The sequence below is a fragment of the Belonocnema kinseyi genome, chromosome 2, assembly GCF_010883055.1.
Source record: "Belonocnema kinseyi isolate 2016_QV_RU_SX_M_011 chromosome 2, B_treatae_v1, whole genome shotgun sequence".
NCBI classification, from domain to species: domain Eukaryota; kingdom Metazoa; phylum Arthropoda; class Insecta; order Hymenoptera; family Cynipidae; genus Belonocnema; species Belonocnema kinseyi.
The window spans coordinates 82,130,781-82,157,666 of NC_046658.1; the positions used below are offsets into that span (position 1 = coordinate 82,130,781).

The window sequence follows — 26,886 nt, forward strand, 5'->3', positions numbered from 1 at the left end:
TTTAGTGGTTTGTGAAAAATTGTGGAATTTTGTTGTTGAAAATTTCAAATCATTACTGAGATATTTAGAAAGCCTAATAATTTTTAAGGAAATAAAAAATAATTCAAAATTTAAGCTGATTGAAAAAAAATTGAACGAAGTGTAGATACTTTGTAATTTTTAAAAGAATTTAGGAACTTTTAAAAATTTTGAAAGGTTTCGAGATAGAACACAAATTTTGTTTTAACATTCATGGAAAAACATAAAATTATTCCTTATTATAAAAATGAATCTTATGTATAAACGGAAAAAGATCTGAAACTTATTAAAAGATTTTATAAAATTTTGAAACTAAATTTAAAAGATTTTTAAAAAGATCAAATAACAATTTAAAAGTAGAGAAGCTTCAAACAAATTTTAAACAAAATGTGAATTTTTAAAGAATTTAAACAAAAGTTTTAGAAGCTTTTAAAGAATTTTTGAAAGGTAAGAAAAAAATAAAAAACTTTTTAAGACTTCTGATGAATATAAAAATGTTTTAAAACCCCTTGAAAGAATATCCAAAATATTCGAGAAATCTGGATGGTTTTAAGGTGATTTGTTTAATTCTTTAGAATAAACAAATTTCTTAGAAAAATTATAATTATTTCGATAAGTATTTAGCAGGTTTTGAAGTTCTGAAAATATTTAAAAATAATTTAAAATATGTAAAGATGAAAATTTTTTGCTTAAATTTTAAAGATCTCCAACAAAAACCTCTCGAGAATTTTGAAAGATATCAAGAGAACGACATATTTCGTTAAGATTGGCGGAAATCTTCCAAATGATTTATTTTTTATTTAAAAATATTAATTTATTTCTTTTATTTAAAAACATTTCAAAAGATTGTTAAAAAAATCAAAAAAGATTCTGGAAGATTTTGAGACAATTTTTGTAATTTTAAAAGATTAAATTTTTTCAATTCGAACCAGTTTAAAAGGTATTTAATAATTTTCGAAAATTTGAAAAAATGCATTGAAATTTGGAAACATTTTTAGAACTTTATAAAATATCTTCTAATTTCGTATTAACTTCCGGAGATTCTAAATATATTTTAAATTAACTCGAATCTTTTCCAATGTTTTCTGAAACCGTGTAAAATAACAAAATCTTCTTAAGAATTTTTGAGATTGTATTTGGCACATCTGAAATCTTCGAACATCTTTCTGAATTTTCTAACAAATCCTTAATACTTATTTCTTTGTTTTCATATCTCAAAATATAATGTTATGTCGAATCTAAGTATTACAAATTTTTTAACAAATTTATAGTTATTCGAAATTTTTATATTGTATTACAAATTTTTGTCTCTTAAATCGAATGACTGATTCGAAAGATTGATCAATCAAAATATTGATAATACTAGTTAAAAGTTGAAAGTTTCCAATAACTGTATTGGTTGCGAGGAATTGCATGTTACTCCAGGATATTCTTTTTGACTCTTCTTATGAAAGTCACATTTGCGAAAAGAAAGTTAATATTTTCACAGATAAAGCTTAATAAAAATTCTTTTTATTTCTAGAAGAGTTTGGCAGCGATGCTCACTTACCTGTTTTAAAGTGAATTGCGATTCAACTAGGTTAATAAAAATGAATGTCAAAGTTGTTATCGTGATTTTGCTGAGTATAGAGTGCGCTTGGCGAATCGGATGTAGACGAGTTGATGCGAGAAGCAAGAGGCAAACTTTGTATTCACCACCCATTGTGTACCCTAACGGCGGTACTTTCAAGGTATGCTTTTGTTACACAAATTTTAGCTTTTCAGGTCCAATGATGAATCACAGAACATTTCATCAAATGAAAAATAAAAAATTTTCTCCAAATAACATTTTATTACCTTTGAGTTTACTGAAGGAGTGTTTTCAGGATTCAAACCTTATTTCATCTAATCCAAATCAAATCGTGAGATGTTTCAATCTAATTAATAAAAAGCCCCTGGCGGCATTTTTGATTAATATCTCGAAACTATTTCGAAACTATTGCTGCCGTTGGGAAACATGTGTTTCTGATTAGTTGGAAGTTCCATTCTATTCCGTTTAAAGAAAGCAGAAATTTTTATCTAGAAAGTACAACCTATTGATTAATTTTGAAAGTATTTTTTTTCGCAAATTCAATTACTAAAAGTACATTGTACTATTGTTGATAAATATCACGAAAATATTGTTATCGGGAAAATACTTTTACCTCTTTAGGTGCAGACTTCACTTTATGTAACAAACATATGATTTGCAAGTTTATCCTGTCTGAAATTTAAGGTCAGGCTAACGAGGCCATAATAGTGCACGTGCGATTGCTAATGCGCATGCGCGCAGTACGACTAGGAGTCCGTAGTGCTCCTAGGAGCATTATGGATGACGATTCTAGTCTGGACTTCGGTGCGCATGCGTTGGCTTTATGCTGATTCTGCTATCATGTATACATAGCTATGATTTGGTAGTGTGAGATTCCATGGATGGTGGTGAAACTGTAGGTTTGGCATCTGAAAAAAATTAAACCAACAAGGGTTGGAGTATCATGGACTCACTATTGTGCCGTGCGTATGCGCATTTCATTTTGCGTCTTCTGTTTTGTAAACTGCTACTTTCAGAACTCAAAAGACGCTGATAAAACGCGTATATCATGCCTGCGTTACATAAAATGATTGGTGTAATCAATTAAATGAAAATTATAAATAAAAATGAGGCTTATATGAAATCGAGGGTTATCTATATAACATACTTAAAAATTCAATATTAATATTCGATAAAACAAATAAAAAAATGCATATTTCCTTAAGGCCATGCTAGTGTAACCTCAAAAAAAATTTCGCATTTTTAAAAATTCAACTTATACACACAGGAAATGCAATATCGAGCTGAAAATTTTTAAAATTAAATTATAAGCACTTTAAAATGTTCGTCTTGTCTTAAATTTGTATAATTATAAAAAGGCAATAAAAAAATGTTACAAACAAAAACTTTGTTGAAAGTGTGAAATTTTAAGAGCAAAATAACGTTTCTTAGTTCTTGTTATTTAATTTCCCAAATTTTCAGCTCTATATCACGTTTCATGCGAACGTAACTTAGGTTTGAAAAAAAATGTAAACAAAATTTTTGAGGTTACACTCACATGGCCTTAACCATATTGAAGGTCCAATTTGTTCAAATGCCTATTTTTTGACATTTGGTTAGCTATGAACAATATGTTTCTTATAAACTTGATTCAAATTTACATTTTATGAACAGTTTGTTCACTATATAAATATGTTATTCACAAAAAATGGTGTAAATGTTGCAAATTAAATATTTTAGAATATCAGCTATAAATCCTTGTAAAATTTTATAGATTTTTAAAAACAACAAAAATCGGTATCTTAAAAAAACTTATTATAATTTGAACGTATAATTTGTAAAAAAGTGATATTTTTTATTATTGGTATTTTTAATTAATAGATTGATATTATTTTTAAATGACCAAATTATAATAATTTTAGGTTACGTTAGCGCTTTAAACCAAATATTCGTATTAAAAAAATTATTATAGTTTGAACAAGATTCAGAACCTTTTTACCATTTTTAATTAGGTTCATGTTTTTCTTCCGAAATTGGTATTCCTTATAAAAAAAGTTTTAAAAAAGATTCAGGAGTTTTAATAGTTTAGGCTATGCTAGCTTTAACCACCAAAAAGTAGTATTTTAAACAAAATTCATTTTAGTTTAAACAAGATATGAGATTTCTGAATAGTTCCAGAATATTTTAACTTTTGTGACATGAAATCTTGTATTTTAAGCTAAAGTCACTTGATTTTAAAGCTTAAAATTCAACATTTTAAAACAATTTCCTGTTGTCTTAGTGTTCTTCGTCGGAAAATATTGATATTTTTCAATGAAAAATTATTAGATTTAAGTCAAATTATTTTTGTTTAAAATAATAACATTGTAAAGATTGAGCAATTTCGGATCATGTTACTGTTTTTCGTCGAAAATTTGTATGTTTCATTAAAAAATTATATGTTAAAACAGATTGATATAGTTTTTAACCATTTTCGATTATGTTAACATATTCAATCAGAAATCTGTAATTTTATATACAAAGAATAAGGTTTAAAAGTAGGTCTAGAATCCTAAGCAATTTTTTAAAAGTTGTATTAGTATTTTCTGTCGAAAATGGTTATTATTGTTATTGAATGTTCACAACATTTAAATAAAAACAGGTGATGATCATATTTTTCCTCGGAAATTGATATTCTTCATAAAAAATGAAACGGTTTGTCTATTGTACAAAAAAAGTATATTTATTAATTGTAAAGTTGAGATATCAATTTTCATCAATAATCAAAAATATTATTGTTGTTTTTCTATTTATTTAAATAATAGACACTATGAGTTAGTAAAATGATGTATTAATTCTAGTTTTATCTTTTAATTTAAGAATTAGGTGAGATAAAAAAAAACACGAGCCCAAAATGTGCGTTTGTTAACTAGTCTTCAACAAATTCTCGATTATTACATATAGCAGCTCAACTCTAATTCATTATAATATATTTATTTTAATTCAATTTAATTGCCTACAAAGGAAACAAGTATTAAAAATTCTTTTGGTGAATTTTGATGCTGGATTTATATAAAAATGCAGAGCGTTGTGTATCAAAGAAACCGCAGAGAGCAAGATTATTTTCCCTGGAAAGAAAATTTCTTGTTTATTTTAACCAAACATCCTTAATCTCTGTTGACTAGTTATCTTGCATCTGTTATCTATATCATTCATATTTTATAGATATGAAGTAAATACGAAACTTAAGTGTAGCTTGATATATTTGAGCAAAAAACAGATCGATATTTTTTGTTGTATTTTTTTAAAGAGTTAACGTTCAAATTTATTTGAAACCAAAACTTATCGTGAATTATCACAAGATCCTACATAAAAATTGCCACGTGATTATCAGTGATGTAAAATTCTAATTTTCGTTTGACGTGTAGAGTAAAAATTATATTTTTTTAATATGAAGATATTGGCCAGGTGTTTATTAATAAATATTTGAAGTTAATTCTAGGATTTGAATTCAGGCATTCAGGTTGCCGGTCTGGCGCCAGAGAGCGATTTTTTCAAAAATTATAAATAAAATCGATAATTAAACAAATATTTACATGTGACCAGCAGTCTAAAATAATGATCGTCAAGTTTTAACTTATGAATATCTGGTCAATATCACTAAAAAAATTATTTTTACATAAAATTTCAGAAGAAAGCTAAAATCTTACACGTCTAAATTTCATTGTATGAGATTGTGAAACATGTATTTCGTATTTTTAGTAGCTTAGTGGTTAAGACAAAAGACGGACAGTCTGAAGACTTGGGTTCGAATCCCAGCGGATACTGGGAGTCAGTTTTTTATCGTTCCAGCAAAGGATCAATATTTTCAAAAAAAAATTTCAAAAACATTTATATAAGAATAGTAGTAGACTAAAAATAGTTATGATAAAATATTTAACTACAAATATCTGGTAAATATCGTAAAATAAAAAAATATTATTTTAAAGCAATATGAAAAAGTGGTTAGGTTAAGAAGCTTAAAAGCGCACGAAAATGGATAGCAGAATACTTCAACAAAGAACTTTTGTTCGGTCTGTCCATTCATGGTCTATTCTACTGAAGAATACAGCTTTCCTAATGGATAGTGGGTTTGAATATAAATCCAACTTTTCACGGCATTTGACGGCACTTCCAGTGCAGGAATCTATAATATCATTATGATGCTTCACGGTTCAATCCCACATAGCTTATTATAAAGTCGTTACTTTTAATCTATCTTTGAGGAAATTATGAAACAAATTAAAGCATAAATTATAAGTTAAAGTTGGAATACGATTTTAAGGCTTCACTGTTTTCAATACTTAAAATGAAACTGCTTAACAATTCAATGTCTTATTCAATTCAGAATACTTTAAATAATAATATAGATATGTATAGACGTCCAAATACTAAATTTTTGTTAAAAAATATATATTTCTGGCGAAAATTGCTAAGATAATCTAAATTTGATTACAACCTTATGTTTTATTTTTAAAGTAAATTAATTATTATTTAAGATAAACGATTTTCAATTAAGAACGTTAACGTGCCCTATTATTGTTCAAATATCGTTAATATTCTTTAATGTCAAAACTGATTATTATTAAAAATGTTAAAATCACCTAAAATTGTTTAAAAATGGCTTATGTTCTTGGGAAACAAATTAATTTTTTTTTAAAGTACAAATTCTCGATATAACAACAAACCCAAAAAATTGTGAAATTGCTTACTGAATCCTCTGAAAAATCTTATGATTTTTTTGATAATAATAATTTTAGGCAAAAAAAACTAACATAAATTAAAAAATCTTCTTGTATACCTAAGTTTTCTATTTAAAATAACCTATTTCGAAGGACAGATTTCAAAATATGCAACCTACATTCAAACAAATTTCAGGGGAATACTTAACGGAAGCGCGTGTTCTTATAGCTACAATTTTCGCGTGCTTTAAACTTTTGAACTCTATGATATAAAATCATTGAATTCGAGATCTGAGAGCAAAGGGCATGGCCTAAGTCCTGAAACTTTGAGATGTACGCTTTTAAAGCAAGGGTTCCAAGATCTTAGTTCGTGCGAGAAAGAGTGATAAAATTAAGGAGCAGTGCCGTGAATTAATCTCCTGAAATTTTTCTCCGTGTAGAATTGTTTCAAATTTGTAAATCTTCTTTGAAACCCATATTTTTTCTTTTAAAGACAGATTTTCTGAGACAAACGTTAATTTACGTAAAACTGTAAAAAAAATTATTTTAAACGCTATCATTACTTGAGACTATTATAGTATGCATCCTCTATGAAATTAGTTTAAAAAGATACCAGTTTTCGACTAAGAGCACTAAAATAATCCAATATTGTTAGAAGATTCTGAGACTTCTTTGCATTATAAGGATTTTGGTTTTGAAATACCAATTTTTGATGTAAAACTCCAACGTAACCTGTAAAATTGTCCAAAAATAATTATTCAATTTCTCTTGGAATTTATTAATTTTTCAATTTCAATTTCCTATCGTAAACATTGAAAAAATCCAAAATTGCTCAAACATTGGAATTTTCACTATTTGAAACAAAAATCATTGAATTTACATAGAACAATGTTTTGTTTGAAAATACCAATAATTTTTTACAAAAAACACTAACATGACAGAAAATCGGTCCGAATCGTAGATATAGGTATTCAAGATCTAATGATTTTTGTTTTAAAAGACTATTTTTTTGTGTCAAACACTAACGTAAACTTAAATATTTTAAAGTTGTAGATCTTCTTTGAAATCTAAAATTTCCTTTTAATGATATAATACAAAACTGCTAAAACATTCTAAATCTTGTTTAAACTATGATTATTCTGGTTTCAAAATAAATTTTTCTTATGTAAAACGCAAATGTATCCTGAAAATTTTCATTGGAAACCAATAAAATTATCAAAATTCGTTAAAAGATTGAAAATCCGGTTGATATTACAAATTTTTTTTGCAATGATAATTTTTAGATTGAAACAATAACATAACCTATGATGATTAAAAATTGTAAATCTTCTTCACAACAGTTTTTTTTTATTGTCAATACCAATTTTCGACAAAAACTTTAACTTAATCAAAAATTGTTAAAAGATTTTTAATCTGGTTGAAACTATAATGATTTTCGTTTTTAAAATACCAAGTTTGTGTGTAAAACTCTACACGCAGAAAAAAGAAATGTAATATTTACTTATCAAGAATTGTAAAGGGTTTCTTGCAGCCGTAACAGTATAAACTGCTCTTAATAATATGGTGAAAATGTCAAAATCACTTGGCATTCCTTAATGTCACAATGAAATTAAGGTTACTTTAACGGTTATATTTCAGTAAAATAAACCTTTATTTCCTCGTATTACATACTGAACGACATGTGAAATCCATTGAACCGAGATTACAATAGTAGTACAGTGGACATTACCGAAAGATCGGTACATGCTAACGACCCGATCGGTTTACTTAACTCGCCCCTCAAGTCGCAACCCAACCTATCCGCGCGGAGCACCGGGTGAATTCACGACAAAATCGGCAATGAATGGATTGCATCACCTAAAAAACATTCCCTTTTGACATTTCTGTGACAGTCGTCACATTACTCCATATTCCCACTTTGCTAGGGAGGGGCTTTATAAAAATAATACAATTTTGGATGGCACAACTTATACACAGATTACGTACGCTTAAGAGTTTATTGAAGCAAGACGCGTTTTTGTTCCGTGACTGAGTCAGTTAACATATAGATATGATGTGAATGCTAGAAATCTTGTTGTGTGCTGCGATGGCACCGTTGCGTATTCAGAAATTATTCCCGGGGTCGCCATCCTTAGTTACAAATGCATTTCGAAAATAAATAACAGATCGCAACTCGTATACCAGTTTCGTGGTGAAGACTGTTGACTTGCATGCTTAGGCTTATGCATTTGAATCCCCCCCCCCCCATTGCGTGCAAAATTTTAATTGTATTATAAGCATTATAACTTACGAATAACGATTAATTATAAGTATATCCGAAAATATTTATAAGAAATAATCATGCGCTTATTTATTAATTATTTTTTAGCCATACTTTTTCACAACTTATAGTGCTGTCTTAACTGTAGTCTACGCCGATAACAGAATTCAGATCTCTTTATATTATTCGTTAAAGTGACATGATAATTCGTAATTGAAGCATCCAGGAACTGTACAGAATAGCTACTGGATCGGTAAAATCTACTGATCCGTAGGTCAGCACCACTTGAGAATCGGTACTACTTACCATCATTGATAGTCATACTTATTTGCCTATAATTGTAACGTTTACTGAACTGTCATGTTGTCCATATACGTACTAGGAAGATCGGTAGATTTAACTTGGTTTTCAGTAAAATGTAAGTTTTTTTTTCTGCGTGTAACATAATCTGAAAGATTCCAGAATTGTTCGAAGATGCTAAATCTTCTTCAAATTATATGACTTGTTTTAAGATGCCAATTTTTTGTGTAAAATGCTAGAAGATGTACTAAAACTGATCGAAACTAAAAAAAAAATATTTTTCACATGCAGTTGTTATTGCTCTTTCTTTCTCTCTTAATTTTTTTTTTAAATTCTCTTTCCTAACTTCACTTGCTTCTGGAAAAGCAAAGTCTCCAAAGTAAGAAAATATGTGTTTTTTTATCTCGTGGACTTCTGAAAGACTGAAATAATCAGGTTGACACTCTTAAAAACTTGGGGCATCAAAATTTGAGTCGGATTGCTGACGTATGGTCGACAGATGAGGGACCCGTTGGCTGAGGGACAAAACTGAAAGAAACTTTTCTGAGACAGAATACTATCGTAGACTTGACGGAGAATAAATGGGCAAGCGAGGATTCGTAAAGTTGAAATATGAGAGAAAATCTACCGGATCGGTCGATAGAACTTTTGACGAAAGCGAAAAGCTTGGCCCTGTGTAATTTTACTCCTTCGGCTTTCAACCGGGCTTTATTTGCAGCTCATGGTCTCTCTACGCGTACCCTTTTTACGCTTCCTTCCACTAGAAAAATTTCTTCATCAAGCTTCTTTTACATGCGAGGTCTCGCAAATCTTCTATATCTGAGCATGGAATAGAAATCGACGTACTTTCGGAAATTAAATATATTTTATATAGCGTTGAATATTCTATGCTTCTCCTGTAAGAAACAACTCTGGTAATCTGCTGGACTGCTCAGTTACCCAAACTGTTAATCCGCTGAAATTCACTTATTCCAGTGTAATCCTCGGTAATTTGAGTGATTCATAGTAATTCATAGTAATCCACCTGTAAGCGGAAGTAATTTACTTGTCATCTGGTTTAATCCGATTAAAATCCAGTTCTAACCCAGCATTATCCATTTGTAATCTGGATGATTCGGAGTTATTCTAGTTATCCAAGTAATCCACTTGTAATACAATAACAACGTGGGGTAATCCACTTGCAGTCCAAATAATTCCGCCTAATTAAGGTAATCCAAGTAATTTACTCCCTTGTAATACAGATTAATCGATCCATAAGTCAAGGTGATACACTTGTAATCCAGCTTAATCGAATTATTTAATTCAATCCAAATAATCAACCTCATGAGTTTGCATGAGTCTGCTAGGAAATTTTAACTGTTTCGTGAAAATATAATCTTCTTTGTAGCGAATTCAATAATTTTCTTAAACAGTCATATTTTTTATTGAAAATTTAACTCCTTTAACAGATATTAATTTCATTAGTTTAAAATTTAATTATATTGTTCAAAATGTTTGAGTTGAAAATTTAACTGTTTTTTTTTTAACTACTAGATTTTCACCAAGAATTAAATTATAGTTGAACATTTTTAATTTTAGTCATTTTAAGTTCTCGATCATGTATAAATTGGCCGATTGTACTAGTCAAAAATCAAAAAAATTTAGATTCTTTCTTAAAAATTCATGTTTTTGGTTGAAAGCTTAACTATTATCTTGAAAATTCAACTAGTTGGGTGAATATTTATGTTTTTTTTTAATTCAACTTTCTGGTTAACTTCAGATGTTTTTGATTCAAACCTAAAACCTACTATAAGTAAATATTATTCTTATTCGTAGAAAATTAAACAATTTTGTTGAAAATTTTTTTTTTTTGAGAGATTCCTTATTTTACATAAAAGTTCATCTTTTTGATTATAAGTTTAACTATTTTTTTAGTTAAAAATTTAATATTTTGATTTAAAATTTATATTTTTTTAATAGACAATTCAACCGGTTTGTTGAGAACTCATGTTTGGCAAAAATATTCTTGATTGAAAACTCGGGTCCGTATTATGTCAAATGCGGTAAGTCTCTTTGCGGCAAGTTGCACCTGCGGCATGCCACATCTGCGGCATATCACTTCTACGGTATGTCACATCTGCAGCATGTCACATCTTTGGCTTGTCACATCTGTGGAATGTCTCATCTGCGGTGTCACAACTGTGGCATGTCACACATGTGGCAGGTTACATCTGCGGCATGTCACTTTTGCGGCATGTTACATCTGCAGCATGTCACATCTGCGGTATGTCTCATCTGCGGCATGTCACAACTGCGGCAACTCTACCTAGCGGTTTCTCTCCCGAGCGTCATTTCTCACTGTGTAATTCACATTTTTGCGACATCTCTTCTCTGCAACAATTCTCTGAGTGGCATCTCTCCCTGACGAAAAACTTTGAATGTCCAATGAAAAATGGCCAAACTGAGGCAAGTCTCTCTAGACTAATTGTCTTCTCGGTGGCATCTCTCTTCTGGAAAAAATGTCGAGTCCATATTAAAATATTAAAATTGCGGCAAGCCTCCTAGGACTACTTGTTTCATCTGCGACATCCCTCATCGGTGGGAAAATCTTCAAGCCCACATCAAAGTGGCAAAGTGCGGCAAGTCGCTCAAGACTGATTGTCACATCTGCAGCATCTCTTGCCCGCAGCAAGACTCCCTAGCGGCATCTCTCATGCGGGAAAAATTTTCCAGTCCACATAAAAGTGGTAAAACTGCAACAAGTCTCCCAGGATTAATTGTCACACCTGAAGCACCTTTCCCCCAAGACAAATTTGTAAGCACTTCTAAAGATGAGAAAACTGCCGCAAGTCTCCCCAGCGACATCTCTCTCCCAAGAAAAATATTGTAATACTTCCAAAGATGGCAAAACTGCGGCTTTTTCAATACTTGTTTATGTGAATTATCTCAACTGACTCATTTTTAACTCGTGTAAAATGTCATTTTGTTTTTGTTTTACTTGTTTTAAGATTTACAATGGGTTAAATTCATATTTATGGAAACACTTGTGTTTTATATTTAAAATAAATTTAAAACCCGAGGCATTAAATTTTGTTCTAAAAATGTAAATTAAATTTGTAGAGCATGTTGCCCGGAATGTATTAAAAATATAAAATTAAATTTCATAATTCCTGAATTTAATAAGAAAATATAATTACATTTCAGTTAATCGTGGGAGTCGCTGTACCAATTGCGATGCCGGGTAGAACTTTTGTCTATGGTCAAAATTTCCAATTCCAGTATGCTCTGCCACAGAACTTATCGTTCTTCCCAGATTTTTTTTCAAAATCTTCTCGACGTCGAAGAGATATAGCAATCCCCATGGAACGAACGATTGCATACCAATTTTTTGAAGCTGAATATGAAAGGTAAATTTAAAACCTCAAAATTGTACTTTTCATACAAATTTTTCTTTGTCAACATACATTTTGTTACTGGAAAAAATGGTCGATACATTGATATCACTATAAAAGTATTTAATGAAAAAAGACTTCCAATAATAAAATTGAATAATGTCATAAGCATGTTTTAATATTCTTTCAGATTACCTATTGCACGTATGTACCTATCCCTTGAAAAGCAATCTCTCCTAATTGGAAAGAAAAATAATGTTAAAGATGAAGAAGAATTGCGCTTTCAAAAACTTTTTCGATTTTAATAACGCGTTTTCCATTCTTTTCAAAGCTGCTTCTATTGTAGAGCCCTTCCATAGGAAATTCATTTTACTCTATAGTTCGTGAACGTTACTTTAATATTCCTTTGAAAATACATACTAACCTGAAATAATATCATATTTAAGAAATACCTTCTCATATGATGAGAATTTAAAAATGTAGAAATCTCTTGATATCTAATGGAAAATAATTTATTTTGGAAAGTAATTTTTATTTATTGAGGTAAATTCAGTGAAAAATCTATTTTTCAGAAGAGGTATAAGTGGTCGAGATTGCATGAAGAGGAGCATATGCGAATCCGCTGAAATTCCATTAAAAGACGAGGGTCTAGTGGGCGAACTCCTAGAAGTACTGCTGACGTGAGTTCACGGCAATTTTATTCATGAAAATGGGCCTAATTGAATTTGTATAGTCGATTCCCCTTTATTAAAAAGTTCCAATTTTCCGAAGGAAAAACGAAAAAATCGCAAGCAGGCATAAAGGACTTTCTTTATAAAGAGATCGTCAAGAAATTATAAAAGTATATCACATAGCTAAATTCTTATACATAGTTATAATAAAAGAAACTGTATTATAGTGTAAGAAAAAGATTTGTTGAATACATTTCTATAGGCTTATAAAATATTATAAAAATAATTTTATACTCATTTAATTGAGGCATTTAATTAAATGAAGTTTATATGATCTTTAAAAGCGTTGAAGCATATGAAAAAGTTTGCTCATAAAGATTTGCTTTTTACGGCCCCATTTCATCCTAATGGATCATACGTGACCTACGGGCTTTCTGATTAAATGATCAGTACAGAAAAACGGAAGCATATTCGCTTTTTGTGCCCGAATCGATGAACCCGGCTTTCAGGGGATTAAATAGTCCGAAAAATTTAAATCTTGGATTATATATAAATGAATGATTATGCATTATGACTGATAAGAAAAAAGGACTGTTGGGTTATTATGATAAAAGCTTGAGTTAAAAGATAAATTACATTACTATTAATTGTATTTTATTGACAACTGAAATAAAGGTTGTTACACACTAAATCCCGGAATATAACCCCGTGGCATATCATTCTAATTATTAACTCCAGATAAATTATTAATCGAATAGTTACATTTTTGACGGAAACCAGATAAATTTACCATCCAAAAAAGATAATTCTCCAGCCGAAAATTGAATAGTCAACATTTTACTTAGGAAATTTAATTTTAGCCAAAAAGAAGATTTTTAATAAAAAAGAATGATCTTTTACCAAAATAGACGAATTTTTTATTAAATACATGCTTTTTCAACGAAATGTTTCAACTTCAAACTTTAATGAGATAAATCTTTCACTAAGTATATTTATAAATTTTTAAAAATATATAGTTTCAACCAAACGTGATAAATTTTCAACCAAACATTTACATTTTTAATAAATAAGGTGACATTTTTAAGAGTAGAGATAAATTTTCAAATTAAAAACGAATTTTCAAATAGAAAATATAAATTTTAACAAAAACGTTGACTTCCAATCAAATAGTGAAAATTTTTAATAAAATTATCGATTTCTAAGCCAACTATGGCATAATTAAACAAATCATAAAATTTTTATAAAAAAAGAAGAATTCCTTATTAAAAATATTTTAAAAGAATTTTAAGCCAAAAAGAATCAAATTTTTTTTTAAATAGTTCGATTCTTCTGCTAAGGAGACTAATTATTAACTAATATAATCAATCTAAAACAAAACGAAAACTTCAATAAGGGAGTTCAGAATGCTACAAAATTGTTAAATTTTTAACTAAAAATATAAATTTTTAATCGCAAAGATTAATTTTTTAAGAATAAGGACGGATTTTGACAAAATACATGATTTTTTAACCAAATTGTTCAATTTTCAACTCAAAGATTAATTTTTGAATATTCAACCAAAGAAATAAATGTGTAACCAAGAAGATTATTTTCTAAACAAAAAACAGTAGAAAAATTTTAGCGCAGTTTATGGGTAGTCATTTAGAAATTAATTTCATGCTGATGTTTAAAAATTATAGCCGTTTTTTATCAATAACATTTTCTTCAATAGCATTAAAATATTTTAACGTATAACAACTTACTATACTATGATTATATTGAGTTTATATGGTATTATTATTGATAGAAAAAAAAATTTAATTAACTGAAGCAAGATAAAACGATTTCAAACATTTTTTATCTTTCTTCTCACGTCATTTTCCTTAAGAAACGAGACATATACTTATAAATGTACTCGAATTTATCGTTAAAAACGTAGGAAATTTCTTCGAGCATTCAGATTTCACTATGTATCTGGGCGTTCATGACTTCGATGTGGCATAACACTCCATTGTTGCTGTTTATTGAAACTCATGAGAGACAATTGATCTAGTGAATACGGAACACTGATGTGCAATGTAATGATCAAATAAAAAATACTCAATCTGTAGGAAAGCGTCGCCAATCATTTTGATCCAAATTCGGAACTAAATTGATCATCTGGCATTTAATATTCAAAAAATGTTTATCAGGATTTGTTCATGAGCTATGCCACGCAGAAGAATTAATAGGGTTTCAATTTAGTTTCAGATGTTTTTATTGCGAACTACTTAGGAATTTCAATTATGTTCGCCCTTTTGATGAATGTGAAAACTGAAAAACAATTGAATTGCTTACAATATTCAAATTTCCTGATATGAACCAATTATGGTTTAATCTTGTTTCAGTAAATTTTGACGCCGTATCGCTGTTCAAAATGAAACTATTTTTTTTGGCTGTAGCAGCTGTTACTGGCAGTTGCTAAGAGAACTTATTGGCTACATCTAGGAGCTCTTATTGAACTTGTTCAGAATTATTGGATGTTGTCTGTTGGAATTTTGCTGACCTTGCGGTTGTTAATTATAATTGTTTGGGGTTCTTGTTCACAGTTTCCAACGTTTGTTTCAAGCTAATAATTTGTGTTGTTCTGAAATATGGTCAATATTTTTCTTGATTTTTGCAGATAGATATTTATTTTGCGAAGGCTTCTGATTCACAGTTTCAAATAGTTGTTTTAGGCTAATGATTTGAGTTGTTGCTAAAAATGGATATAGGTTGTGATGTTTGCTTCTGCATACGGCTCTTAAACGCTTCTAGCGTTTGTTATTTACCGCTGTCAGACATGTTTGATTGACATTTGCTAACAGTTATTAAGGTTGTGTGCTATTAGCCCTTACTGGCAGTTATTAAAGATTCTTTTTGGCTTGCACTTAAACTTGGTTAAGAGTTTTTATTTCCATTGTTACGAAATTTAAGTGACCGTTGATAAGAGTTATTGGTTATTGTCAGAGGTAGTTATTTATCACTGTCGGCGTTGTCATTAATGATAGCTACGGTTTATTATCTATTACTGCCAGGGGTGGTTTTTGATTAATTGTCAAAGCTGTTCGCTGCTAAGTGTTCTTCTTGACCGCTAAAAAGGTTTAATAATAAGTAGTGCGTTGTTAGAGATTGTTATTTAGCTTTTTTAATGATGGTTATTAGCATTTTTTACTTTTTGTTTTGTTTAAATAGAAGTTTTAAATAGCTAAATAATTTCAAGAACAACCTTTTTTAAATAAATTATACCATGGAAGAATTATCAGATTATCGTGGATACATCTTATTTATGCATTTTTACTAGTACCAACCCTTAAATTAATGAAACTAATTGAACTAATCAGCTCTGTAAATCGTCTAAGCTTTTGTAATGGTGAATGGATCTGTATCTGGTCTGAAAACAGATTTCGAATCAGAAGGATATTAAGTTACACCTACATTATAATAGGATTCTGGATTTACAGACCAAACTACGGAGGAGGATCATTTGCAGATCACGATTACATGGAGGCGGTGGAAGCCGGAAGACGAGGGGATGACTGTCTCCTGATTTACCCAGGTTGCCCAAGCGGATATGGAATATTGGATTATATATCGCAAGTCGACTACCTTGGTCATAGTTAATGATGTTAGTTGATGCCCATATCAAATTCAAGTCCGTAAGATTCAGAAAATCATGTATCACAGCAAATTTGTAAAGAAATACTATTTTTATATAAATTTATATAAGTACTATTTTTTAAATAAATTTTATGTCTAAAAATATTGCAGTTAATATAATACTATATAATCAAATAAGAAACTAAAATAAATATATAAATACATATATAATAAGTCAAAATTTTGAAACACGCTCTTCTCATTTAAGGGTATTCAAAATTAAAGATGCTACAAATATTTTACCTTTTATTTATTATATTGCTTTTCTAGACTTAAGTTTTAGATGTAAATTCATTGATAGAATTTTTTGGTACCCAAGAATACTTTTTTTTGTTGCAAGAATCAATTTGTCAAATATTCACCCCACTAGGCAAATAAAAGTAAGGGGAAAACCGATTTCAAGTCAAGGTGTAGTTCTCGAACATCAATATCACACGAGAAAGCGACAGACACCTACCAGCGGTGTTAGTTGAAGTTTGCCGGTTTTATTCATAGATCTCGCTAGAGATATGTATACATTTATATGATTTGGCATCTATGTCATATTTTTCTATGGACAATAACCTTAAAAAATACACAATTCCATTTTGTTAAAGTAATATCATCATAGTTGTTTACCTCAGTGAATATGTCGAGTTTCGTTCCAAGTAAATCGCATTTTCGGCATAAGTTGCTTTTCTTATTTCATCAAAAGAAAAAAGCAGTTGAATCTCATCGATTGCTGGTAGAAACTAATGGTGAACATGCTTCAGTGGTTAGAACAGGTGAGACATGGTTTCGTTAATTTAAGAGTGGAGACTTCGGTATAACAGACAATGAACATCCTGGTGCAGCGAAAAAGTTCGAAGACGAGGAATTGCAGGTGTTATTGCATGGAAACCCAACCCAATCGCAACAACAATTGACACAAACATTAAATGTGACCCGATGAGCAATTTGCCAACGTTTGAAAGCCATGAGAAAAATTCAAAAGTATGGAAAATGGGTACCACACCAACTGAATGATAGACAAATGGAAAATCGAAAAACCATTTGTGAAATACTGTTTCAACGCTTCGAAGGAAATCTTTTCTACATCGAATTGTCACGGGGGACGAAAAATGGATTTATTTCGAGAACCCGAAGCGGAAAAAATCATGGCTCTAACCTGGTGAGGTCGACCCATCGACTACAAGGCCAAATCGCTTTGGCCGTAAGACAATGCTCTGTGTTTGGTGGGATCAGTGTGGTGTGGTTTACTTCGAGTTATTAAAACCTGGTGAGACGGTGACTACAGACCGCTATCGACCACAAATTATCTATTTGAATCATGCGTTGATCGAAAAACGGCCGGAATGGGCCCAAAGACATGGCAAAGTTATCGTACAATATGACAACGTACCGTCTCATAGTGCTAAAGTGGTGAAGAACACATTAAATGCATTGAATTGGGAAATATTATCGCACCCGCCGTACTTTCCAGACCTCGCCTCGTCCGAATATCACCTTTTCGCATCGATGGGACGCTAACTCGCAGAGCAGCGCTTCGCCAATTTTGAAGAAGTCGAAAAATGGCTCGTCGAATGGTTTGCCTCGAAAGAGAAAAAGTTTGTTTGGAATGGTATCCATGATTTGCCTGAAAGATTGGCAAAATGTGTAGAATCCAATGGTCAATACTTTGAATAAAAATGTTGTTGAGATTCCCTTGAGGATTAAGTGTTTTCTTTATTGAAAACCCCGACAAATTTCAACTAACACCCTGGTAATGTGAGGTCTTTTATTTGAAAGAAGAATTCGTTCTATCTGAAGTAAATGAACTCAGAAGAATGTGGAATATAAATGAGATTGAAAAATTCGAGTACCTTTGCATTTTTCTCGTTTCATGAGGAAAACGACGTAAGAAGACAGATAAAAAAGCATGAAATCATCTTAAATTTATTCAGTTAATCAAATATGTTTTGATATCAATAATAATAGCATATAAAGTAAGTATAATCGTAATTTAGTAAGTTGTTATTTATTCAAACATCTAAAGGGGAATCCATTAACTGTGTTAAATTTGTTGTATTATCTTGACCCCCTTTCCCTCGAAACGGACGTCTCCGTTCGTTAAACATGGATTTTACGTTTATTCTTTGTTTGTCGCGATTTTCTATCCAAAAAAGATGAACATAACCAAATAGTTGAATTTTTTACCAGGTGGCTGAATTTTTAATTTACAGACATGTAATTTTAACGCAGGAAAAAGCAGCAGTCAATTTTTGTTGTGGATAAATTTTAAGTAGATAAAGTTGAATTTTTGCGCATTGAAACAAAGCAAAATTTAATAGAGTTGACATGGTAACCATTGCCGACGTGGTGGGTAAATCTTAACACATAAAGGTGATTTTTGTTGCAGGTAAAGATTACTCTGATATCGCTGTAAAGATTACATTTTGTTATTTCTGTGAAGAAATATGATAAAATTTTCAAATGAAAAATATAGAAATTCAACCAAAAAACCAATCAAAGATTTGAATTCTTATCTGAGAAAGAGGGATTTTAACGAAATATTTAAAATTTTAACCAAAAGAAGAATTTCCAACAAAAAACATGAATTTTAAATGAAGTTATATTTTTCGCTAAAAAAATATTCAACTAAAAATGAACTAGTTAAATTTTAAGTTGAAAAGAAAACAACTTTAAATAAGAAAAGAAAGGTAATTTGCAACCATTCAAATTCAATGAAAAATGACCAATTTTTAACAAAATTAATGAATCCTTAACTAAAAATATGAATCTTTAACAAGAAAGTTAATTTTTAATCCAATCCTTTCAGCCAAAAATGGAGTCGTTAAATTTCAAGTTTAAAAAATTAATTGGAACAAAAGAAAAATTTTCAACAAGTTAAATTCAACAAAAAAGAAGGATGTTTCATAAAAGACACTAACTTACTTCTAAATAAATTTGAATTTACAACTTCTACAGGACATAATTTTGACTTAAAATGGAATGGGTAAACTTTTAAACAAATAATTAATTCTTAACCAAGGACAAATTTTTTTGTACAAAATAAATGAATTTTAATTCAAATTGTTGAATTCTTCAGCTAAAAGGAGGAAATATTTTTTAAATAAACTGTTGAATTTTCAAGCCAAAAATATTATTTTTGAGTAAAAAAGTTAATTTCATATCAATTAGTTATATTTTCGAATAAATAGTTTTATTTTTTAACAAATAATTTAAGTTTATAACAAAATAGTTTAATTTGCAACGAAAAATACAAATTTTTAAATGAAAATTTTTTTAAAACTAATATTTTAATTTTCTATAAAATTGTCGAATTTTTTACGAAACAGAATGAATTTTGAACCAATAAAATTAATTTTCTGAAAAACAGACAAATTTTTTTACCAAATATATGAAATTTTATTTAAAAAATATAAATTATCAAGTAAAAATATCCATTTTGAACTAAAAATGAAATATATATATTTTAATTACAAAAAAAAGAATGAATTTTCGACCAAAATAGAAATAAAATTTTTTAAAATAAAATAGTTACATTTTACCAAGAAGATGCATTTTCAACTAAAAAGATGAACCTTGAAAAAATTTTGAATGTTTCAACAAAAATGCCATAGTTAAACTCTCAGTTAAAAAAATAATTTTCAACGGAAAATGAAATAAATTTTGATCAAAATAGTTATATTTTCAACACCACTTTTCTAAGATAATTAAATTCTTTAATCAAATAGCAAATTTTTAATTTAAATTTTGTTCGCACTCAAACGGAAAAATGGTAAAATGTGTAACAGCGATTTTCAAATATATTAATTTATTATTTAACTCTATATAAGTTCTTAATTTTATCCCTGATCACAAACGTAGTTTTCGGCGTCAACTGCCCCCCCCCGCCTCACCCTAATGGGTGACACAATTGTAATTGAAAACTAGGAAGTACTATATATATTTTCACATATTTCAATTTTACGAATTCATTTTTCAAATAGTGATAATTGAAGTAAATATAATAAGAATTAATCATTTTCGGACTCTGCGAAAATGTTAATTGAAATAATTTATTATGAAGAATTCTTTTCTTGTTCTCCAATGAACTTCTCAAATTTCGCTTTTGAAGACTTTTTAGCTTTACATTTTAAACTAAAATATTAAAAGGTGCGCAGTTCGCTTGAAAGATTTTGTTATCATAAAAATTCTATTTTCGCTGTCATTATTTTCAATTAAAATAATGAGGAACATCTAATAGGTACAATATCGACTGTTCTATATCTGCATTACCGTAAACCGTGGCTAAGCGACAAATTTTGGGAAAAGCGGCGTAGTTTTTGCCAATGAACATGGTAAAACTTCAATTTAAAAAGCTAGATGAAGCATTATCGTTCTTTCAATACAGAAATAAGGGTGCGCCTCACAGAGTAACGAAATAGATTTTTTCGTTTAAAAATGTCCAGATCCTTAAATTTTGGTGCGACTTTAAATTTAAAAAAAATTAAAATTCATTAAATTCAGAAGATCTTGACGCTCTGAACTTTTGTCCATTTTTTACGCTTTAATAACTGATAAGATAATCTTTATATTATCTTAAATGAATGTTTAGGGACTCCTAAAATATAAATAATTTGTTCATTATTCCATTAATTTGTTATAAACCATTTTTATTAACAAATCAGAAAATAGTCTTTATTATCGGTAAGAAAAATTCTGTTTGATAAACGTGCTTTATATTAATCTAGGAATGACATTTAATTATAAAACTAATTGAAAAGTTTGTAATAAACGACTTCCCGTATCCCTTTTCGCATAGAAAATTTTTTTTTTCACTGGAAATTTTTTAAGTTGTTGCACGATTTTCTGCTATATATAGTGTGGAGTTTTATATATAATATTCATTTATTTTATACAAAAAATTTATGAAACAAATGAATATTAAATATAATACTTCACACTATATATAAACTACGTATAATATTTCCGTCTGGGATATCTATACCCATTCTGCCATCAAAGAAAATTTAGATTTGATAAAACCTTAAGTTTAAATATTTTGCCACAAGAATTCTTTATTGCTATGGTTATTATAATTTCTAAAATTAGCTTTGTGATTGAATGTCATTCCTATATTAGTATGAAGTACTTTAGCAACAACAAAAAATGTTTACCGATAATCAGACTATTTGTCAATTTGGTCCAAAAATTGTTTATAACAAATAAATGGAATAATAAGCAAATTATTTGTATTCTATGATTCCCTAAACATTCATTTAAGACTAAATAAAGTTTTCATGGTGAGTTATTGAAGCGCAACAAATTTTCATGCATAAAATTGAAGGCTCTAGACATTTTCGAACGAAAAAATTGCATTTCCTAACACTGTCCGCCGCTTTCCCCAAATATGCGCCGCTTAACCTCAGTTCACGGTATACCATGAAATAATTCTGTGCTTCAAGCTATATGGAGCATATTATTAAAGAGTATGTGTGAGAACATGAATTCTGGTTCTTTTGGAAATTGGTGCTTCAATGGTAAATATTAAGGAATTACAGTAGTCCAGTAGACGGAATTCAACCTCAGCATTTGTCGGGTGTCTAACAAGTACAGTACATAAGGACTGACTCGTTAGTAACTGGATGGTACTAATGACTGTGTACACTTCATTCTGCATTACAATTTCAGGAACAAAAAGGGGTTGGCTTGAAAAACGAGACCGTGTTAGTTTTAGTTGACCTTTCCTTTTCTCTTAGAACTTCAGTTCAGAAGGAAAAATTCAAGAGGAAAATCAAGATCGTACAATACCAATGAGACGAGCATCAATTTTTACTCTACAGGTGAGTTTCAATTTTATTCTACAACTTAGCCCTTTCGTGATTGGGCTCCATGCTATATAACTAAAAAATTAACTGTATGATTCTGGAAGATAAATTAGAGTATATTAAACATTTAACATTTTGGTTGAAAATTCGTTTTTTTTTCAATGAAATTGCGTTTTTTTTTGTGTTTGTATTTTTTTTAATTTTATCTTTTTGGTTCAAAATTCAACTATTTGGTTAAAAATGCAACCACTTAATCGAAAGTAAAATAAAATGTCTTTTTGATAAAAAATTAATTTTCTTGGGCAAAAATACGACTATTTGATTGCGGACTCATAATATCTTTTGAAAATTTTTCTATCTGGTTGAACGTGTCATTATTTAGTTGAAATTCTGTTATTACATAAAAAAATGAATGGTGTTAGCTGAAAATTTAACAATTCACTTTTTAAAAAAAAAAATTTTTTCTTAGATTGAAATTAAACGATTTGGTTAAAAATTAAACTTTCTTATTAAAGATTCATTATTTCAGTTTGAAAAATTATATGTGTGATTCAAAATTTAACTAGTTTTCTGAAAATAGATTTTTTTATTTTTAAATTAAATTTCTTAATTTCAAATTTAAATATTTAATTTTCGGTTAAAAATGTATATTTTTAGTCAAAAATTTAATTGTTTGGTTGAAACTTTTTCCTGATTACCTAAAAATACAACCATTTGATTGAAGAATTATATTTTTATATGAAAATTCATATATTTTGTAGAAAATTTATCTTTCCTAGATAAAAGATCAAGGTGGCGGTTTAAAATTTATGTATAAATGGAAAAAATCATCATTTTTGATAAAAAATTAATCTTTTTTGTTGATAATTCATTTTTTTTTGTTTGAAAGTGGAACTCCTTTTTTATAAATGAATTTTGTTTGATGATTAATCATTTTACAAGTAAATTTGTCACATTCTAGAAAAATTATTAAATTTGATATAAATTTGTTATTTTTGTTCCTCATTAGCTTTTTTTACTTAAAATGTACCGTTCTGTTTTTCATGCAGTTCGATTATGATTCAAATCTTGCTGTATTAAGGAAATGCACTAGTTATTTCAAGTTCAAACATAAGAATTGGTAAAAGTGGTTAACACATTCGATAAAAATAACGCTTACTGTTAATTGTGACTTATTTTAGAAGAGAAATTAAAGTTAATTTAAAGTGAATTCAATATTTAACTACATTGTTGAACATTCTATTTTTTTTAAATAAAAATGCTCCTTTTTTCTGTTTGTGTTTTTGGTTGAAAATTCAACCAATTGGTTAAAAATTAAACTTATTGATTAAGAATACAACTACTTCGTTGAAAGTAGAATGCCCAGTGAAAATTTATTCTTGTGTAGTAAATTGAAATACTTCTTCGGAAATTCTTTTTATTTTTATAAAGATGTATTTTTTCGACTAATTATTTAATTTTTGTTCGAAAATGTCTTTTTGGTGAAAATTTTATTTTCTTGGTCCAAAATTTAAATATTTATTTGAGGATTCAAAACATAGTTTGAAAATGTATCTATCTAGTTGAACGTTCAACAATTTAGGTGGAACTTTGATAGTCTATAAAAAATTATTGATGCTAACTGAAAATTTAACTATTCACTTCTTACTTAAAAATGTATCCTTTTAGATTAAAATTGAAAGATTTTGTTAAAAATCAAACTGCCTTGTTAAATATACATCATTTTAGTGTGAAGATTAATACCTATGATTGAACATTTACCTAGTTTTTAAAAATTATGATTTTATTAAATTTAATAATCAATTTTCTTAATTTAAATTTAAATATTTAATTTCCGGTTTAAAATATATATTTTTTATTTGAAAATTCAACTATTTTGTTGAGAATTTTTGCTATTCAGCTAAAAAAACAATATTTAGTTAAAAAAATTTTTAGATGGAAATTCAACTATTTGAGCTAAAAATGATCTTTTCTAGATAAAATATCAAGGGCTTGGTTTAAAGTTCATGTATATGATCAAAGATTGATTTTTTTTCTGAAAATACAGCTACTTGGTTGAAAATGGTACATTTTTTATCAATTAATTTTGGTTGTCAATTAATCATTTCAGATGAAAATTTGTCTTTAAAAAAAATTAATTAATTTGTTGAAAATTCGGTATTTTTGTTTATCATTAACTTTTTTGCTGAAAATTTGCAGTTCCATTTTTCGCTTAATTCCATTATGATTTAAATCTTCAAGTTCTAAATCTTTAGAATTGGTAGATCCTCCAATTTTTACTATTTCCATTTTTACTAATTTCCATTACTTGCTGAGCTATTTAATTTCTACTACTTGCTCAATGAATAAATAATATGGATATTGCAAAAACATATGTTCGATTAAATAAAATTAAAATTTTTCCACAATTTAAAGCTTGAAATGTACAATATTTAATACAAGGAATGTTCTAAAATAAAATGTTACAATGTACAATTTATTTTGGGAACAATTCTGGCTTGGATAGATATCAAATGGATATTATTCAAATCTGAACTGTTTTAAATTAGAAAAATATTTTCAAATTTTGAACTTTCCGTTTTATAAAAATGTGTGTTAATGCTCTTGATCTTCAGTTTGTATAATCTACAATTTTTCTTTATTAATAAAAAAAATTTTTTGGTGCACTTTTGCATATCTGGCAACGTTTGGAAATTGAGGAAACCCATGTAAAATGTTTAAAGAAGGTTGCGGTATTAATAAATCTTAATCAAATTTAAGAAATCGATAGTTTGCAAATTTTCAACAGCTATTATTAAATAAATAAAACCTTTAAATTAAAATAAATAAATAATAAAAACATTTACTATAAAAAAACCTTGTGTTTTATAAATATTTGCCTTCAGCGTAATTAAAAGCAGTTTAAATAGGGGCCATTCAACGCAGATTTTAATAAGTGTTAATAAAACATAATATTTGCAAATTGAGAAATTGTATTAAAGAAACACGAAAAAATGAAAAAAAAATCAATTGGCTAAAGTTCTAGTTTTAGAATTTCCGACTTTTACTAATTATTTAAAATATGTTGCAATCTTTGATTTCTAATTTATGCTCTCGGAAAAATCATTTAATATAGGAAGAGCTTTTCGAAATCTGTCAATTTAAATAATATAAATATAAATATATATATTTTTTGGGTTCCAATATATCTATGTAACTTTTCTTTTAAAACGTAAAGCTTGTAAATCCTCAAATGTATTATTATTATTATTATTATTATTATTGTTCTACTGCTATAGAAATACTCGGGTAAAATAAAACGTTATTTTTTCACTCACAAAAGCGAAATGGATCCCAGCCAACTTACACAATAAACAGAAAAAATAATCTACCATTTCAGAACTACTCTCAATTCTAAATCACGTAACTGTATCTCATGAATCATTCTCTCAGTGCACGATAAACGTACAAATAGAATTAATTAACGAGAGCCCAAATATTACGTGACACTGTTGGGTGGAGGGGGGGACTTCCTTAAGATCATAAAGTGTCACATAGCAGGCGGGTCATTAAGATTTTGTAAAATAATTAAAATTTAAACAAAATTTCCAACAAAAATTTTATTTTTACCAAAAAAGAAGAATTTTCAACAAAATAATTAAATTTTCAACCATAAAAATTGAATATTGTATAGGCAGCTTATTTTTAAAAACGGAAAGATTAATTTTTAACAATAAAGTTGATTATCAATTAAGAAATATAATTTTTCACCCTAAAAGTATAAATTGTTAAAAAATGCATTAGTTAAATTAGAAGTTCGAAAATAAATACATTTCCAAAAAAGAATATATAAGTTAAATCTTCAGATAGAAAAATTAATTTTTGACAGAAAAAAATTAATTTGCAGGGGAATAGTTAAATCTTCAAGCAAAAAATTTTATTTTCAACCTGACACTTTAATTTTTCAACAAAAAGTTAAATTTTTAATTAAAAATATGAATTTTTAGTCAAAAATATTAATTCTCAACAAAACATGTGAAAATTATCACTCCGAAAACAATAATTTTATTAAAAATAAAAAACACTTGAATTCAACCAAATAAGACTAATTTTCAAAATATTCAAACAAGAGATGAATTCTTAACTAAAATGAGAAATCTTCAAGGAGAAAGATATTTTTTTAAACAAATATTTTAACATTTAACCAAATATGTGGAGTTTTAAATGAAGAGTTGATGTTTTTAACAAAGAAGATTAATTTTGCACGAAAAAATAGGATTTATCAAGAAAATGTAGGAATTTTGATGTAAGTATCCGATTAAAAATGCTTCGACTTGAGCTCGACTTGAATTGCCCCCAATCAAGACATGCTAAAGACGAAAAGGTCGACTTGAGCATGTCTCAGTTTTGAGACAGAGCCAGACTTCAATTTATGTCTTGGAGGCAAGTTTCTATGTCTTGAAGACATAAATTTATTTCTTGAGTCAAATTTGTATGACTCCAACTCGAGCGGTTCATAACTTCGAGTGTATACCTGTACTAAAAAAACGGGCATTCTGACTGTCACAAAAGCTAATCTTTGTTAATGA

The 26,886-nt window shown here is 28.5% G+C and overlaps 2 protein-coding genes across 2 annotated transcripts in view; both read left to right on the forward strand.

Annotated features, from left to right (window-relative positions):
• The first annotated feature begins 1,607 nt into the window (after positions 1-1,607).
• Positions 1,608-16,530, forward strand: LOC117182744. Its single transcript, XM_033375848.1, has 4 exons — positions 1,608-1,748; positions 12,011-12,213; positions 12,771-12,878; positions 16,331-16,530. Exons 1-4 carry the CDS (start codon positions 1,608-1,610, stop codon positions 16,488-16,490), a joined length of 612 nt encoding a protein of 203 aa, XP_033231739.1. The 3' UTR covers positions 16,491-16,530.
• A 5,711-nt stretch (positions 16,531-22,241) lies between these two features.
• Positions 22,242-26,886, forward strand: part of LOC117168298 — a 26,624-nt gene continuing 21,979 nt past the window's right edge. The window contains exon 1 of the mRNA XM_033353837.1: positions 22,242-22,333. Within this exon, the coding sequence (XP_033209728.1) occupies positions 22,304-22,333 (30 nt within the window). The 5' untranslated portion in view covers positions 22,242-22,303. The remainder of the gene's footprint in view (positions 22,334-26,886) is intronic.